This window comes from Dermochelys coriacea, chromosome 4 (genome assembly GCF_009764565.3).
Source record: "Dermochelys coriacea isolate rDerCor1 chromosome 4, rDerCor1.pri.v4, whole genome shotgun sequence".
Taxonomy (NCBI): domain Eukaryota; kingdom Metazoa; phylum Chordata; order Testudines; family Dermochelyidae; genus Dermochelys; species Dermochelys coriacea.
The window spans coordinates 81,052,783-81,069,582 of NC_050071.1; the positions used below are offsets into that span (position 1 = coordinate 81,052,783).

At 41.9% G+C, this 16,800-nt stretch overlaps 1 protein-coding gene across 2 annotated transcripts in view; it reads right to left on the reverse strand.

The window, feature by feature from the left end:
* The window catches only part of DCTD (dCMP deaminase), a 33,643-nt gene extending 19,129 nt beyond the window's left edge, over nt 1–14,514 (reverse strand). Inside the window, exons 1-2 of one of the 2 annotated variants that reach the window (XM_038399583.2) lie at nt 14,281–14,514; nt 3,759–3,870 (exon numbers count right to left, since the gene is read on the reverse strand). In XM_038399583.2, coding sequence (XP_038255511.1) covers nt 3,759–3,870; nt 14,281–14,321 — 153 coding nt within the window. In that variant the 5' untranslated portion in view covers nt 14,322–14,514. The remainder of the gene's footprint in view (nt 1–3,758; nt 3,871–14,280) is intronic. The other variant, XM_043513546.1, reaches the window with a different exon arrangement.
* Between the last annotated feature and the right edge of the window lie 2,286 nt (nt 14,515–16,800).

Sequence of the window (16,800 nt, forward strand, 5' to 3'; positions counted from 1 at the left end):
TACATTGTTTTATTTTTAAGTGCAGTTATGTTAAAAAAAAAATTTAAATCTACATTTGTAAGTTGCACTTTCATGATAGAGATTGCACTACAGTATTTGTAGGAGGAACTGAAAAATAGTATTTCTTTTATCTTTTTTTGCAGTGCAAATATTTGTAATAAAATATTAAGTGAGCACTGGGCACTTTATGTATTCTGTGTTGTAATCGAAATCAATATTTTAAATTGTAGAAAAACATCCAAAATATTTATAATTTAAATTGGTATTCTATTATTGTTTAACAGTGTTATTAAAACCACAATTAATTTCAACTTTTTTTTTAATCTAGTTAATTTGTTTTGAGTTAAATCGATTGCCTTAACTGCAATTAATTGACAGCTCTACTATTATTTAATATACGCACCAGGAGTATGCAAGCCAGTTTGCAAACAACAAGAGACAAACTCCATACAATTGAAGGACCCAGTCCTGCAAACCCTTAATCATGTAAGATTGCAGGCAGAGAGCCTAAAGGGACTGATCCTAATCGGTTATAAATCGGTTAAGTTTAGCGATTTAGGTCTGTTCTACACACAAATTTGCACCAAAATACTAGACACCTGTTTTAATTCTCACCTTTTATTATATCACTCCAACTGCGCGCGCTGGACTTATTTTGGCATAAAAAATGTCCTATTTCGATTAAGCCTAAGTCTCTAAACGTACAAATTAAAAAAAATTGTTATTTCTATACAAGTTAAATACAGATGAGCTCTTAGATAAGACCAGTTGAGGATTTGGCGCTAGAAAGAATGTTAAGCAGAGTAAGGAGGTCCAGGATATAGCAAATAACTGAGTATTGATGGTTATTGGGCATCTTCTCATCTCGGTATTTTTGTTGGGATTTCACTGTCCCATCTTCCCCCTTTTCTCTCAGCTGTTCTGTTAACAGCAGGTTGCAGGGAGGACTATAGAAGAAGGCAAAGGGTGGGAATACTAGTCAGGAGTCCTGTGCAGAACAAAAAAACCACCAAACCCATGCAACCCAAGAGTAAAATAAGTTGCAGTGCCTCAAAGAGGAGGGGAAGAAACTTCAGTTAGATATGGAAACAAATTTGATCTAGCCATCTGTCATAAATATAAAAGGAAGGGTAACCACCTTTCTGTATACAGTGCTATAAAATCCCTCCTGGGCAGAGGCAAACCCTTTCACCTGTAAAGGGTTAAGAAGCTGAAGTAACCTTGCTGGCACCTGACCAAAATGACCTATGAGGAGACAAGATACTTTCAAATCTGGAGGAGGCGGGGGAAACAAAGGGTTCTGTCTGTGTGTGTGATGCTTTTGCTGGGAACAGATCAGGAATGCAGCCTTACAACTCCTGTTAAGTTAGTAAGTAATCTAGCTAGAAAATAGCTGGTAAAATAAGTGTGCTGGATGGAATATATATTCCTGGTTTTGTGTCTTTTTGTAACTTAAGGTATTTGCCTAGAGGGATTCTCTATGTTTTGAATCTGATTACCCTGCAAGGTATTTACCATCCTGATTTTACAGAGGTGATTCTTTTACCTTTTCTTTAATTACAATTTTTCTTTTAAGAACCTGATTGGTTTTTCATTGTTCCTAAGATCCAAGGGTTTGGGTCTGTGTTCACCTGTACCAATTGGTGAGGATTCTTACCAAGCCTTCCCCAGGAAAGGGGGTGTAGGGTTTGGGGGGGATATTTTGGGGGAAGATGTCTCCAAGTGGGCTCTTTCCCTATCTTTGTTTAAAACGCTTGATGGTGGCAACATACGGTTCAAGGATAAAGCAAAGTTTGTACCTTGGGGAAGTTTTAACTTAAGCTGGTAGGAATAAGCTTAGGGGGTCTTTCATGCAGGTCCCCACATCTGTGCCCTAGAGTTCAGAGTGGGGAAGGAACCTTGACACCATCTAACATCAAATTTTGTCAAATTATCTCAAAACTGTCTATACTTATTCCCATTTCCCCCCCACACCTCTTTCCTTAATATGTACATACCCTACAAGGAAGGCCTTGCAATGGGAGAAAAAGTGTGTGTTTCCAATACCACTGCTAGCTCTTACTCTGCCTGCACCCGTGAAAGCCCTGGCAGACAAGCATCTTGACCCTGAAGGCTTCCACCCAAGCCCTAGTCTTGCTGGATATGTGGTTTGCATGTGCCTGCTATCGAAACCAAGGCTCAGGAACCACACAGTGTGAGAGGTCTCTGTTGATGGAATCTCCCAGGAAGAAGGTAAGAGAGCTGCATGAGGGGCCGGCTCTTCTGCCTAGCATCTGCGAGTACGAGGACTTCATTGACAGGATGCAACTGGAAACATCTGGGATGAAGGATGCTAGTCGACTATAGTGGCAGCAGAATAGGAAGGAGAACAGGCTACTCTACAGGAAAGAGATTGGCTGCTGGCCACCTCAGACAGTAGACAGTGCTCCATTCCCATTCAGGTCCCTGATCCATTCTGATCAAGAACTAGAACCTGGAATTGATAGCAGGGACTCTCAGAAGTGTTAAATGCAGGCGTTATGCAGGAGTGCACGGTCTTAAACATACGTAAGCACTGTACTGCATGATGTGGAAAAATTGGAAAGAGTCCAGCAGAGGGCAACAAAAATGATTAGGGGGCTGGAGCACATGACTTACGAGGAGAGACTGAGGGAACTGGGATTGTTTAGTCTGCGGAAGAGAAGAACGAGGGGGGATTTGATAGCTGCTTTCAACTCCCTGAAAGGGGGTTCCAAAGAGGATGGATCTAGACTGTTCTCAGTGGTAGCAGATGACAGAACAAGGAGTAATGGTCTCAAGTTACAGTGGGGGAGGTTTAGGTTGGATGTTAGGAAAAACTTTTTCACTAGGAGGGTGGTGAAGCACTGGAATGCATTACCTAGGGAGGTGGTAGAATCTCCTTCCTTTGAAGTTTTGAACATCAGGCTTGAAAAAGCCCTGGCTTGGATGGTTTAGTTGGGGATTGGTCCTGCTTTGAGCAGGGGGTTGGACTAGATGACCTCCTGAGGTCCCTTCCAACCCTGATATTGTTTGTTTGATTCTATGTTTGTATACAATACCTGAAAGAGGTGGTGAGGACCAGACCCAAATGGCTGAGGAGGAAACGTCACCAGTCCCCCAGGCAGGGAGGCTCACAGATACCAGACCCAAGAGGAGGCAGTTTAGAATGCTGGTTGTCAGGGATTCCCTTCTGAGGGGAATGGGGAAAAACCATCTGCCAACTTGACATGATGTCCCAGGACCTGTGCTGTCTGCCTGGAGACCGCATCCGAGAAATATAGAAAGGTTTCCAAGGTTCTTCTGACCATTACCACATGCTGATGATTCACGTGGGCACTAATGATACTGCCAATTCTGACCTGAGCAGATCAGCAGTGACTACTGTGGGCTCTGGGAACGAGAGTGAAGGAGTTGGGGGCAGGTGTTCTCATCCATGCTCTCAGTTGAGAGAAAGGATCCAGGCAGGGACACGTACATTCTGGAGGTTAATGAATGGCTGTGTAGGTGGTATCAACAGGAGTGCTTCTGCTTCTTCAACCATGATGATAAAGTTCATAGTAATGTAAGTAACGACAGAGCTATATCTGAGGTCAAACTCATGAACAAAATTCCTGTAGCAAAAGTGCCCACTGTGCTGTAACTTGGGTAGCTCTATAATGAAATAACTTCTAATGAAAATCCACTGTATATAAACTGGGTGTGTGACACATAGTGCAATACAACCTATATTACATTACTCCTGCATGCTGCGCTCTTACCTGAGAATTTGGATCCTTGCTTCTTTGTGCTGATAAGAAAGCTACTGCCATAAAATATTCAGGCCATTCCAAATAATCCTCCCGTTTTTTACAGAGCATTTCACTGCCAAACCTACAAAATCAAACAAAACAGGTAGTCAATAAAGAGGCTATAGCTTGCATTTCCTGATTTTTTTATTTTATTTTTTTTTTAAAGAAATAAAGTAAAGCCCTTTTATTGCTTGCTTTCAAAACACACTGGGGGACCAGATTCTGTTCCTGGTTACACTGATATAAAATTCAATGGAGTTACTCTGCATTTACACCATTGAAGCCAACAGCAGAATCTGTCCCTGAATGTTATGGATTCACATCAGAAGTTTAATGGTAAAGCATATCAGTGTTTTGCTCTGAACCTATAAGCAACACTTCCCTTCAAACAAAAGAGGACAAAAGGCGATCATACATTACAGCTTTGGATGAAATAATTCAGTCTTTGAATAGTTCAAAGCCAGGTATTATCTATCCCTCAAAGATAACTGCCTGCATATTTCTCAGAAAAGGTATGTCCCCTATTCCTGTATTACCAAAACTCTTTCCACTCAGGCAATGTAATCTCTCATGTCCATTGTTCTAATTGCAAATATCTGATTCAGGCTATTTGTTATGGCCAATAATAAAGACTATTAAGCAGACTTGTGTTTCTAATCGCTCTTTGTGGTTAAACACCTCTCTTGCTGCCACTACAGCCATAAGTTGCCTTCACTTATAACACCTACAAGCAACATTCCTGGTGTGTACAATTAGGCTACAAGTGGTTCAAATGACCTAATCATGCATCCGCTGCAGAACAAATCTGCCACACACAGAAGCAGCTACAAACTGCCAGTTCCCCCTCTCCCCCCATCTTGTTCCCTAACATATCAGTCAACAGATCTCATCAAGCATAACAGGTAAATAAGGCTTTAAACGATGTATTTAGGATGGTGGGAGCATGTGTCCAGCTTTAAAGTAAGCCTTCCACCCTCTTCCCTGAACTGGAAAAAGAGTTTCCATGCATCAAGTTATGTTGAGATTAAAGAACAAAAAACCACAGAAAGAGAACTGATCTGCATAACCCAATCCACCCCACCACACCACACAGAGACTATTATCTATCAAGGCATTTACACACTGTTCACCACCACAATACGCAAGCACCAAAGTACATATAGTAGCAACAGTTACCAATTCTTCTATCTCAAACAGGAGACTCCTGCAATATAACTCTTGAATGTAATAATTTGTTTTAAAAATCAAGAGTAAAAAGACTTGCTCAGGTACAGGCCCTTTAAAGATGACCTGCAAAAAAGTGAAAGGAGCAAAATGGATTTGTGCTCCTTTCTCCACACCCTTTTTTATGATAGATAGACAGATAGATAATATAAAGGCAGCTGAAAGGTAGTAGTTTTTTCCCCTGCTTGCTTTTTAATTTAATATATAAAAATCTTATCTTCCCTATTTTTGGCTGAAGGACTGTTGGGAAGACTGGAGAACTGTACTGAGTACTTCCATATCCTACAATTGAAGGAGTGGGTGCAAGGAATCTCTCACAAAAACATTTTCTCTCAGCTGTAACTTATTTGAGTTAAGCAGACATGTCAAAACAGAAAAAGAGCTTGAAACTACCAAACTGACCATAAACTCTTCCTTTCCCAACTGTTAAAAAAAACAAAGAACAAAACAAACAAAAACCCCACTTGTTATCTCATAATCCCATCAATTCTCCAATCATCCACAGAGTTTTCTATAAAAAGAAAAGGAGTACTTGTGGCACCTTAGAGACTAACAAATTTATTAGAGCATAAGCTTTCGTGAGCTACAGCTCACTTCATCGGATGCATCCGATGAAGTGAGCTGTAGCTCACGAAAGCTTATGCTCTAATAAATTTGTTAGTCTCTAAGGTGCCACAAGTACTCCTTTTCTTTTTGTGAATACAGACTAACACGGCTGCTACTCTGAAACCAGAGTTTTCTATATAAAACATGGTAGATAACCTGTAAAAACAAAGGAACAAAGTTCTTTTCTTTTTTAATCTAGAGTTGCTATTACTAAGGATCCCAGTTAAAAATATCAGAAAGATAAGAAGAGAAGAAAGTTGTGAATCTAGTTAAGAGCTCCAAGACAATGGAGAATGCCCTGCAAGAGGGGGCCTCAGAGGCACTTTTCAGCAGATGATGGCCTCCCATCAGACAGCAGGACACCTCACAGCAATGCAGAGTCAGGCGCCCTCTGCATACAAAAGTACATTAGGAAGGAGATTTAACAGCAAGGGTTTTTCCTATGTTATTTTGTTCTAAACGTTGGGTGGGGAAGCAAGTCCAGAGGCTAGTAGCACCACTATTAAAATACAGGTTGTGAATGTGGAAATTTGACTCTCTCCTGATGGGGGAATTTTCATCCTCTCCATTCCTGGGGAGAGAAGAGTTTGTAATGCTGGACAGGCAAAACATATTAGTCATCCCTCTATCCTAAATAGACAGCACAAGTAAAGGATTCTGCCAGCACTGGCCTGAGGACTTTCCTACTGCCCTCTAAGGAAGGAAGAATTCTTGGTGAAAGATGACAGTGCGATAGAAAAGGAGAAACTGGAAACCTCTCATGAAGTCCCAATACCCAAACACCATCACAGGGTAGTCAAGCTGTGACAATCTGAATGAATTAATTTCAACAGATTTGAGACTAGTGTCTCATTGAAATACACAACAAACAAAAAAGGGGGGGGGGGGAAATCACAAATGGAAGAGACTTCAAAAGCTACTTTAAAATCAATCCAAATAGAGCAAGATTCAATGTAAAAATGTTGGGGATGTATAACTGATGATGAAGATATATTACATTATAATGTGAAGCTAAGAAGCTCTCCAAATAGCTAATGCTATATTGAATAAAGGAGAAGAACATTTTTCCTGCAATCTCTGTTGCTAAACTATTTCCTGGAAACCATATTTACATAGAATAAAGGACCAAGCTATTACATTTATTCTTTGTGTGTGCCAAACTATACATAACACGTAACTGGAAATCCTCTAAGGTGCCAACTTTGCATGAATGGATTGGAGAAGTGACATACTACAAGGTCGATGAAAGGCTTGTACAGAGAGAAAGAAAGAGCTCTACAGTTCTGGTTTGTTTTTTAATGGCACTTATGGACAGTCTTATGACTAACAATAACAGATTCTCCACTCCCTGCACCTTGTGCACTCATTTATACCAGCACAGAATGGGATAAAATGCTATTGTTCTGATTTAGTAGCATCCAAGTTAGGGGTGCAGTCAAGTGCACACAGGAAAGAAACTTGAAGACTAAGGAGGAGACAAACTAGTGGAAATGCATGGACATGTAACATATTTTAGCAAGTTGCCATTCTTAACCCCCAATCTGTGAAACCTGGAACTACATGATTAGAAATTGCTACCCAAGATCCATAAACCTGGAAATCCTGGACGCCCCATCATCTCAGGCATTGGCTCCCTGACAGCAGGATTGTCTGGTTATGTAGACTCCCTCCTCAGGCCCTACGTTACCAGCACTCCCAGCTATCTTCGAGACACCACTGACTTCCTGAGGAAACTACAGTCCATTGGTGATCTTCCTAAAAACACCATCCTAGCCACTATGGATGTAGAAGCCCTCTACACCAACATTCCACACAAAGATGGACTACAAGCCATCAGGAACCGTATCCCTGATAATGTCATGGCTAACCTGATGGCTGAACTTTGACTTTGTCCTCACCCATAACTATTTCACATTTGGGGACAATGTATACCTTCAAATCAGCGGCACTGCGATTGGTACCCGCATGGCCCCACAGTATGCCAACATTTTTATGGCTGACTCAGAACAACACTTCCTCAGCTCCCGTCCCCTAATACCCCTACTCTACTTGCACTACATTGATGACATCATCATCTGGACCCATGGAAAAGAAGCCCTTTGAGGAATTCCACCATGATTTCAACAATTTCCATTCCACCATCAATCTCAGCCTGGACCAGTCCACACAAGAGATCCACTTCCTGGACACTACAGTGCTAATACGCGATGGTCACATAAACATCACCCTATATCGGAAACCTACTGACCGCTATTCCTACCTACATGCCTCTAGCTTTCATCCAGATCACACCACACAATCCATTGTCTACAGCCAAGCTCTACGATATAACTGCATTTGCTCCAATCCCTCAGACAGAGGCAAACACCTACAAGATCTCTATCATGCATTCCTACAACTACAATACCCACCTGCTGAAGTGAAGAAACAGATTGACAGAGCCAGAAGAGTACCCAGAAGTCACCTACTACAGGACAGGCCCAACAAAGAAAATAACAGAACGCCACTAGCCATCACCTTCAGCCCCCAACTAAAACCTTTCCAACGCATCATCAAGGATCTACAACCCATCACTCTCACAGATCTTGGGAGACAGGCCAGTCCTTGCTTACAGACAGCCTCCCAACCTGAAGCAAATACTCTCCAGCAACCACACACCATACAACAGAACCACTAACCCAGGAACCTATCCTTGCAATAAAGCCCGTTGCCAACTGTGTCCTCATATCTATTCAGGGGACACCATCACAGGGCCTAATCACATCAGCCACGCTATCAGAGGCTCGTCCACCTGCGCATCTACCAATGTGATATATGCCATCAAGTGCCAGCAATGCCCTTCTGCCATGTACATTGGTCAAACTGGACAGTCTCTACGTAAAATAAATGGACAAATCAGACATCAAGAATTATAACATTCAAAAACCAGTCGGAGAACACTTCAATCTCTCCGGTCACTCGATTACAGACCTGAGAGTGGCTATCCTTCAACAAAAAAGCTTCAAAAACAGACTCCAAGGAGAGACTGCTGAATTGGAATTAATTTGCAAACTGGATACAATTAACTTAGGCTTGAATAGAGACTGGGAATGGATGAGTCATTACACAAAGTAAAACTATTTCCCCATGGTATTTCTCCCCCCCACCCCACCGTTCCTCTGATATTCTTGTTAACTGCTGGAAATGGCCTACCTTGCTTGTCACCATGAATATCACCATGTTTTCCTCCTTCCCCCCCCCCCCCGCTGCTGGTGATGGCTCATCTTAAGTGATCACTCTCCTTACAGTGTGTATGATAAAACCCATTGTTTCATGTTCTCTTTGTGTGTATATAAATGTCCCCACTGTATTTTCCACCTAATGCATCCGATGAAGTGTGCTGTAGCTCACGAAAGCTTATGCTCAAATAAATTTGTTAGTCTCTAAGGTGCCACAAGTACTCCTTTTCTTCTTACTACAGGAAATGTTCAGATATTTACCACAGATCTTAATAAGGCTGAACATTGTGATATGTTACAAGGCTCTGTGAATTTAACTGATAAAAATATTGGGATGATAATTTCCACAAAATGAAAGCTGAGAGCAGGGTAGGAAATTTACAACTATCATGCTTACTTCTGCTCAAAAGATCCCTGATGAAAGAGATGTCTTCTGCAAATTCTAGAATTACCAGCAATGTGTAAGCCCACTGTGCAAAATAATATATTGAAAGCAGCAAGAGATAAAGAGAAACTGCAATGTAAAGAATAATGTATTTATTTCCAAATTACACATCCAGCCTAGCTAAGAACAACATAAGTTATTCTTCAGTTAAAAAGTCACCTTATGAGTCAGGCATCTCACCAGCCTTTTTTTTTTTTTTTTTTTTTTTTTTAAAGTTCAGGTAGCCTTCAAGTTAGTTATGGCAACACAAGTATAGTTCCAGAACCCCTAAAAATGCAACAATTGCATTTGGGGTGGGGGGGGAGGAAAGGAAGGAAGAATTTACTAAAGAAATTATGAAAGATTTAGTGGAGAATCCTGAAATAGACTATGACCCTGGCTCTGCTCTCAAACCAGAGTAAATTGAGGTCAATGGAGTTGTAAAGTACATTCTGAGGAAAATTGGGTCCTAGGTCCTTGGCCTTATTATTCATATTTGTAGTTTTTTCCTCTATCTTCATTGTCTGACCAGAACAATCCTTATGACTGATTATGGTCATCCTTTTGTTTTAGGATAATTTATAATGTCTACTATGATTTCCTATATGTATTACGAATTAGGCACTCTAGTTACATACACATTTCTTTGTTTTAAGATTTAATGAGTAAAAGACAGGATCTTGTACTGTGTCAATGTTAATTAGATTAAAGGAATGTTAAAGGCCTGAGCCACAATATAAACTGTTTTGACCACAAGATTTAGTGAAGTTTAATTTACAATGTATTCTGCTGAATATAAAATACTGCTGTCTTCTCTGTAAGAGTTTGTTTGTGTGAATGAGGAATGCATGCATCTGGAAAAGATAAGGTGTAAAAGCCATCACAAATTTCCAGATGGTCAAGAAAAAAAAAAAAAAAAGAATCTTGGAAACATCAGAAGACAATCAAAACATATCCATTGTATCTGAGGCTAAACATGTTAGCAGCACGGGCGACCTCAGAGGTGAGGCTGGCACCCTGGAAGGTGAGACAACAAATAGGACATAGCAATGGGAAGCCTGACAATAACCATCAAATGACAACAGCAGAAAACCCCAAGATTAACACCACTTAAGGACTAATGATTACAGGATGACATTTCAAAATGCATGGACTCAAATGGGAATTTACAACTATAAAGATGGGGTGTTTTGCTATGGAACTCTGGGTTCAGTCCTGCAAAACCTCAGAGCATCCGATCACGACGAACAGAACCCAGCTCCTCACTTGTGTTCAATCTAACTGGCCATTAGATTGACTCGAGCTACAACAGATGGTAACTATAAAAACCAACTGGCAAGACTCTTTGCATGATGTGTATCTGTGTGTGACTGAAAAAGCATATGCTAACTGTTGTATTTTCAATAAATATGGCGTATTTGCCTTCACTCCTATAAAAGATCCAGTGTGCTTTGTATAGCATAACACTTGGGTGATGCTCCACCTCCCAGAGAGGCACAAGGAATATGTGGACTTGACCTCTGGCTATTAACTTTCCTCCCCATACCACTAATTGTTTTATTTATAGCCTCTAGTCAAGAAAATTAGTTGATTCCTTTACTTTAATTAGATTTTCTTCCCTCCCCCATCTGAGGGGTGATACTTAAATATATATAAATATCTATTTTCCAGCAAAGAATTAAGAGTATTCCTTAAAATTGAATGTTACCCCCCACATAGAAGACTGGCTATAATCAAAATCTTTACAGAAGATAATACTGTTTATGTTTACAATTTCCAGGCCTTTTGGCAATAATCAGTCCCTCTTGAATACTCTGTAAGAGTGAATAATGTTTCCACAAGTCACACGGTATTTTGCATTCACAGAATCATTTTGGGAATTTAATTTTTTTTAATTCTTTATGCCAGTCTCTGTTTTGTGGCATACTGAATCTGGGGTGCTTTAAATAAAAGAATGAGCAATTCATAGATATTAAGGTCAGAAGGGACCATTCTGATCATCTAGTCGACCTCCTGCACAGCGCAGGCCACAGAATCTCACCCACCCACTCCTACGAAAAACCTCACCTATGTCTGAGCTACTGAAGTCCTCTAATCGTGGTTTAAAGACTTCAAGGAGCAGAGAAGCCTCCCTCAAGTGACTCGTGCCCCATGCTACAGAGGAAGGCGAAAAACCTCCAGGGCCCCTCCAATCTGCCCTGGAGGAAAATTCCTTCCCGACCCCAAATATGGCAGATCAGCTAAAGCCTGAGCATATGGGCAAGATTCCAGCCAGATACTACACTAAAATTCTTTCCTGGGTAACTCAGATCCCATCCATCTAATATCCCATCTCAGGGATTAGGCCTATTTACCCTGAATATTTAAAGATCAATTACTTACCAAAAATCACATTATCCCATCATACCATCTCCTCCATAAACTTATCAAGTAGAATCTTAAAGCCAGATAGATCTTTTGCCCCCACTGCTTCCCTTGGAAGGCTATTCCAAAACTTCACTCCTCTGATTCTTGGATCAGGATCTGTAGCTCCAGGATTGTGGGAAATTCCTTGCTGCGTAGAGGACTCAAGACCCATTCCTCTCAGTGATTCCATGGTCTGCTGGCACGTCACTCTCACAAAGTCCCAGTGACTTAAATAAAGCTCCACCTGCTTGGAGTCAATTACAGGACAACAAGGAGTCCGGTGGCACCTTAAAGACTAACAGATGTATTTGAGCATAAGCTTTCATGGGGTAAAAGCATCATTTCTTCAGATACCCACGAAAGCTTATGCACAAATAATCTGTTAGTCTTTAAGGTGCCACCGGACTCCTTCTTGTTTTTGTGGACTAACACGGCTACCCCCCAATATTTACAGGACAAGGGCTTAAGTCCACAAGAGAGCCAATATACAATCACAGTGGCAAATTTGAAAAGGAGTACTTGTGGCACCTTAGAGACTAACAAATTTATTAGAGCATAAGCTTTCGTGAGCTACAGCTCACTGCTTATGCTCTAATAAATTTGTTAGTCTCTAAGGTGCCACAAGTACTCCTTTTCTTTTGCAAATACAGACTAACACGGCTGCTACTCTGAAAAGTGGCAAATTTGTGACAGTTTTCAAAATGATGACTTGTGATAAGTAACCCCAGAATCCTCCAATCTTTGCATGAAACTTGGAATTGTTGTCATAATAAGCAATACAGCTGGCACAGATGGACAAGACTATATATACATTCTGCCACAGCCTACCCCAGTTAGAGTGTCCAACCATTTTAAAAAAACAAAACTCCAAACAATTATTATATCATCAAGATATATTAAAACCCATTTTCAATGGGTTTTGAAGTTTTTAGAGTGTCTAGAAGATAACCAGTGACGGTAAAGTTACTTTTACATTACACATTTAATCTCAACGACCTTGCAAATTACGTAGTATTTTCATACAAACAGCTACACTGATTTACTGCCATATCTTGGGTTGGGGAGCAGCAATTAATTAGCACACTGCAGGAAGGGTCTGTGCATGGAAATTTTGGCCAAGGGCACAGGGGCAAATACCACTATCAGGAAATATAATAACAGCCATACAAAGGTCCATCCAGTCCAGTATCCTGTCTACCGACAGTGACCAATGCCAGGTGCCCCAGAGGGAGTGAACCCAACAGGTAACGATCAAGTGATCTCTCTCCTGCCATCCATCTCCAGCCTCTGACAACAGAGGATAGGGACACCATTCCTTACCCATCCTGCTATTATGGCTATAGCTATTTAACCTCCATGAATTTATCTAGTTCTCTTTTCAACCCTGTTAAAGTCCTAGCCTTCACAAAGTCCTTAAGCAAGGAATTCCACAAGTTGACTGTGAGCTGTGTGAAGAACTTCCTTTTATTGTTTTAAACCTGCAGCCCATTAATTTCATTTGGTGGCTCCTAGTTCTTATTATGGGAACAAGTAAATAGCTTTTCCTTATTCACTTTCTTCACATCACTCATGATTTTATATACCTCTATCATATCCCCCCTTAGTCTTCTCTTTTCCAAGATGAAAAGTCCTAGTCTCTTTAATCTCTCCTCATATGGGACCTATTCCAACCCCTGCCAAGAGGAGTGTAGCATCCATGAACAGTAAAGGGCTTTTTAAAGATATTTTCAGAAAGATATATCTGAAGGATGTAAACATCAAGAGACAGATTATTTAGTGGAACAAAGTAGCATATAACCAGAAATAACTAGATATAAGTGACAGGGGAAATTTGGACTAAATAACAGAAAAAGCTTCCAGGCAGTAAAATCTAACAGGTTGTGGAATAGACTCAAGGGAAGAAGCAGAAGCCCTCTCATAGGGAAAGATTTTAAATCAGATTTGGCAAAGCAAGTCTAATAAATGTGAACTTGGGAACAATCGCGCATTGGCAATAAACTAGGTTTGGACTCAATTTATTTAATTCGGAAGGGCTCCACGGACACTGAGGATCTGAACTTGAGGCCTAAGATGCTAAACCCCCCATCTGCTGGTGAGTAGCACTTATCTAGACCCACCTAGCGCGATGGGCACATTCCTAACCCTTCCAGCAGCCTCACCCCTAATGCCAGGGCGGCTGCTATTTGAAGGGGCCTGCGGCACAGCTTTCACATCATCAGCCCGTGGTACTGTGCGCTGCCCCATCCACGATGCCAGCCCCAATCCCCCACTCATTGTCCTCCTTTCCATACCATCCATCCACCAGCTGGCGGAGCCCCCACTTACACCCCACTTCTGTGGATTCCCTCCCTGCACCCTGGAAGAGCAGCAATGAGCCCCGCGCCGCGCCCAGCACTCCACCCCACCCCCGCGTTGCTGTAACCCGGCCGGGACCGGGGCCGGCGGTGCTCCACAGCGTGCGGCTCAGCCGGGGCAGCAAAGCACGGGCAAGGCAGGGCAGGGCAGGAGCGCAGCCGTGGCGGGGAGGGTGGAGGCGGCCACGGGAACCAGGGTGACCCGAGGCCGAGGCCGAGGCCGAATCCCCGCCCTCCGGGACGGAGCCCGCTGGCTGTACCCATTGAGCTGGCCGCAGGAGCTGTGCTGATCCCCATTCATCTCGCTCACAGCCACTCCGCCGCCGCCCGCGCTCTTTGGCGCCAAAGCAGGAGAGGGCGGAGCCGCTGTGCCCCGCCCCCCGCCGCGTGAGCGCGCCCAACCAATCGCGTTGGGGCGCGCGCGGGCTCCGGCCGAGGCCGGGCTGGGAGCGCAGGCAAGAGCCTGGGGACTGCAGCTCCAGCATGCCACGCCCCATCTCGGCGAGGCGGCCCGCGCAGCATGGCACGCTGGAGCCGTAGTCGCACGGAGGTGAGGCGGGGCCGACCCTGCCGCGGTTCCTGGCTGTGCAGCGCAGGAGGCTACGAAGGAGGAACTGGTCCCCGGGCCTCCGCTGCTGGCAGGATGTCCGCGTGGTCCCCTGCCCCGGACTAAGTGCCGGCAGCCCCCCGGGGGTAAACGCATATGAAGCACCGAAATAGTAGCGTATGATTAAAATATCTTGTCTGCCCTCCAGTGCCACATAGCTCTGCTCACCACAAAAGCCATGGGAGCGGAGGGCAGACTTTGGACACCCGTGCCGCAGCTTGCAGCTGCCCCTCGTTCCCAGGGACGCCTCCGCTTCTCACCCTCTGTGGCTGGAAATATTTACATCAGGAGTAAGGGACCATGGATGGAGCCCTGCGGGGATACAAAATTTGGATCCGCATCCTGTGATCCGCACACATGGTCCAGGGATATAAAGCAGATGTCCACGAGTTTGCAGGGCTCTAACCATGGGCACTGGGGTTATAGTTTAAATGAACGGTTTCAGAGTAAAAAGAAAAAGGAGTAACTTGTGGCACCTTAGAGACCTAACAATTTATTAGAGAATAAGCCTTTCGTGAGCTACAGCTCACTTCATCGGATGCATTTGCACACCACATGCATCAGTTGAAGTGAGCTGTAGCAGCACTTGTTCTGCAGTCGTGCCACTCAAATGAGTGCAAGAACGATTTGCACTTATGGCTGTCTGCTGCACAGGACTTGCGAGGAGGCGGTAGAGAGTACACAAAAGAACTGGCAAAAATCCGAGCCCTAAGTGTTTTGATACTGCTCCCATTGAAGTCAACTTGAGAGCAGAAGTGGGACACTAATAGTAAGCTCAAAACAGAGGTCCTTATCTCTTAAATGTAAAAGAGCTTCTTTAGAGTTCTGAATCAGCAATTTATCATTTTGAGCATGGGAAACTACACGATGGAAGATGTTCATTTCAGATATATATTCCTGTTCATTTGTAAACCTGAAAAGTCCATCAATGCAGTAGCCAGGCATACAAGAGATCAGTCCTGTAGCCTATACTCAGGCAGAATTTCCATTTACTTTAATGTCTGAGCAAGGACTACATAATCATGTCTCTAACTCTGTTATTTCATATGTACAGAAAATGTTTTTTGCAAAGTTATTGTTAACTGAAACAAAAAAAATGTAAAAGGAAAAGAAAATTAATGAAATAATTATCTGCAGGGAAAACATTTCACCTGAAAGTGAAATGAAAGACATGATTATGGTTGGTCCTGGAAAGGTAAAGAATATTTACTGAATAAATCTTAATTCTCCAGAGAATAATTTAGCAGTTAAACAAGTTTCTGGTATCTGTATGCATATATGTGCCTTCTCTAAGTATAAAACAGAGAATTAATGCTACAATTATCCATTCTAAATTAGATTTTTTTTCCTACTTATTTTTCTTATTTGCAAAGTTTATGGTTCTGAAGATAAACCATAATAAATATTTAACATTTAAAAAGCAGTTTATTTCTTTATGCTACGCACATACAACAAATTATTTTTTCTCTTCTGTGCCCTGAAGAAATAATATATTTCAGTAAAATTATTAGCAATTGTTTCTTGCAGTATTTTTTTGCTTAGCCAGAATGTGATAGTGCTCCCTCCAGTGAATTTTTCATAATCTAAAATGATTAGGTACCTTTGCAAACAATTCCCTCTGTCTACATCCACTATATTTTCCAGCCAAGGAATAATATATAAAATTCAGCCAAAAATAACAGAGAAAAATCTGATTTCTCACTTTGCAAACAGGATCATGTTAAAAAAAACCACAAAGAAATGGATACAGTTAGTAAAATAACTATTCAGACTATTTTGTGACAGTTTTAATATAAAAGCTAATATTTTAGGACAAAAATTATAATAAAATATATTTTAAAATATAATAGTGAAATTTCTCTGGCATTGTTATAAAAAGAAGTTTGAATCCTTCAGCAGAACAGGGACATTCAGCCCTCATTGATAGCGTCACGGGAATGTGGTACTTTAAAGTTACCTTTAAAGTAGGCATGAGCTCTGGAAGAAACGGGTTCAAGCAAAACCTCTCTCATGTAAGTACTTCACCCACTCTTTTTGTTGCCTATGTATCTGACATTTTAGCTGTTTCACCATTCAGTTCTCTTTTCTTCCAGAGAAGGAGAAAGTGAAGAAAAGTGAAACCTATCAGAAACCTATCATATAAAGAGGGAGGTTAAGTTCCTCCTGAGTTTTC